The sequence below is a fragment of the Rhagoletis pomonella genome, unplaced genomic scaffold (genome assembly GCF_013731165.1).
Source record: "Rhagoletis pomonella isolate Grant_MI unplaced genomic scaffold, Rhpom_1.0 Rhpom_scaffold_00001, whole genome shotgun sequence".
Classification (NCBI taxonomy): domain Eukaryota; kingdom Metazoa; phylum Arthropoda; class Insecta; order Diptera; family Tephritidae; genus Rhagoletis; species Rhagoletis pomonella.
This window is the reverse complement of record NW_023458555.1, coordinates 4,654,772-4,656,543: the sequence shown is the minus strand read 5'-3', so window position 1 is coordinate 4,656,543 and position 1,772 is coordinate 4,654,772. Positions and strand designations below refer to the sequence as shown.

Below are 1,772 nucleotides of genomic sequence, written 5' to 3'. Positions count from 1 at the left end.
GACTCTGTAATGAAAATTACAAATGTAAATATTTATTTAACGACAAACTACGCAGACAATGTTGCCGACAACAAGTTGGTAAACAATACAGCGAAAGCAACAACAAAAACATAATAGATAGATTGCCATTCTCATGCTTGGTGGGTGTCTCTAACATTTCTGGTTTGGTGGCAGTAGGGGCGGGCGTACATACATACATGCAAATTAGGAATGTTAATTCTATATTGATTTTTGTGTGTAAAATTTACTATGCACGGTGTTATATGTACATATAAAGGGCTAGAGACATTTATAAAAATTTATAAAAAAATATTAATTATTAAATTTAAAAAAAAAAGAAATATAGCCAACACTGGTCAAGAAGAGGAGTTTCTATTATTGCCATCAGCGCAAATTACATCTCCCGAAAATTCCGGGATCGTAAAAAGCGAAAAAAAAACTAACATCCCTAATGCAAATGTATGCATGTAAGTACATAACTTAGCACTCGATTGGAAAACACTGTTCAGCTGGACAGAAGTGGGGTTTAGATGGTCTCCGACTTGTTTACAATGCGCGCGCCTATTTCTCATAATCGTTGTATTATTACTTATTTGTAGTTGGTGTTGTCGATGTCGCCTACGTCGCTGTTGCTGATGTGATAACAGCACCCAATTGGCAATAACAAGTGCACGAAAAAGCGTAAGAAAAGTTCGCAAATGCCATCACTTCTAAAGTTACCGGAAGATACATAAGTACCTATGTACATTAGGGTGCGCATCGAAAAAGCTTTTTCTGGAAATTTCAAGACCCTACCCCCTAACTCTATTCGTTTTTATGAGAAATATTATTGCCTATTTTTATAGATTTCTTAAAGGTCATTTAGAGGTCGCGACGTGTCGTTCTTGGACAGAAAATAGGATTTTATTGATTTATGAGTTTTTGAATGCCTATTTTTGATTCCATTTCAAAGATTGAATATGATCTGAGCAGAGGATATATCGCTAGCTTAGAAAGAAAAGTCCCATTTTAAAAATTTTACAGGAGAGGAAAAAATCTTTCTATAGCCATTTTCTTTAACTATTTCGCAAGACTTTGAATCAAGCATCTTGCGCGTTTAAAGCAAAGCAAAACTCCATAAGAATCAGAAGGATTCGATATTTATTAAAAGTTGTCGTATTATTTTGGCCTTATCGGATTTGTGGTGCTTCTTTTGGACTTAGCAAATTTTCCTTTTATTGCTTATGAGGAGGAAAAAATAAAACAAGTACCTTTATAATTTTCGAAACGATGCGTATTCAATTTCTCTAGCCTCCTATATCAAAATATGAGTTTTCATAAAAAGTGGACTTAGCAACTTTTCACTCTAAGCTAGCGATATAGGCCTTTAAAATGGTATATAAAAATCTATTGTTGCACTAGGCTTGTTGGGCTTTTTGATCGGGTAAATTAAAAAAAGACTCCTATTAAAAAATCTATAAATTCTAAAAACGAATAAAATTAGGGGGTAGGATCTTGAAATTTCCAAAAAAAGCATTTTCGATGGGAACCCTAATGCACATTAGGGTGGCAAAAAAAAAAAGATTAAAATGCTAAGCTATCACCCCCTAGGATTTTTCTAAATATAAAAAAGGAACCCCCGCATTTTTTTGTTAAAAAATATATATGTATATTTAGAACTGCCTCAAAGCAGATGAAGTTTTTCATGCATTTTATATGGGGAAAAAGCGCTTTAGCGCGGTATAGAATAAAAGTCAATATTTTTCGGTCGGAAAACTTTATTTCTCTGCAGA

The 1,772-nt window shown here is 33.7% G+C and overlaps 2 protein-coding genes across 2 annotated transcripts in view; one reads left to right on the top strand and one right to left on the bottom strand.

Annotated features, from left to right (window-relative positions):
* LOC118750328 (serine-rich adhesin for platelets-like) overlaps nucleotides 1-664 on the top strand; it is a 134,829-nt gene extending 134,165 nt beyond the window's left edge. The window contains exon 2 of the mRNA XM_036485049.1: nucleotides 600-664. Within this exon, the coding sequence (XP_036340942.1) occupies nucleotides 600-664 (65 nt within the window). The remainder of the gene's footprint in view (nucleotides 1-599) is intronic.
* Nucleotides 1-1,772, bottom strand: part of LOC118750335 (mucin-5AC-like) — a 225,203-nt gene that overhangs the window by 180,236 nt on the left and 43,195 nt on the right. The gene's annotated exons all lie outside the window — the stretch shown is intronic.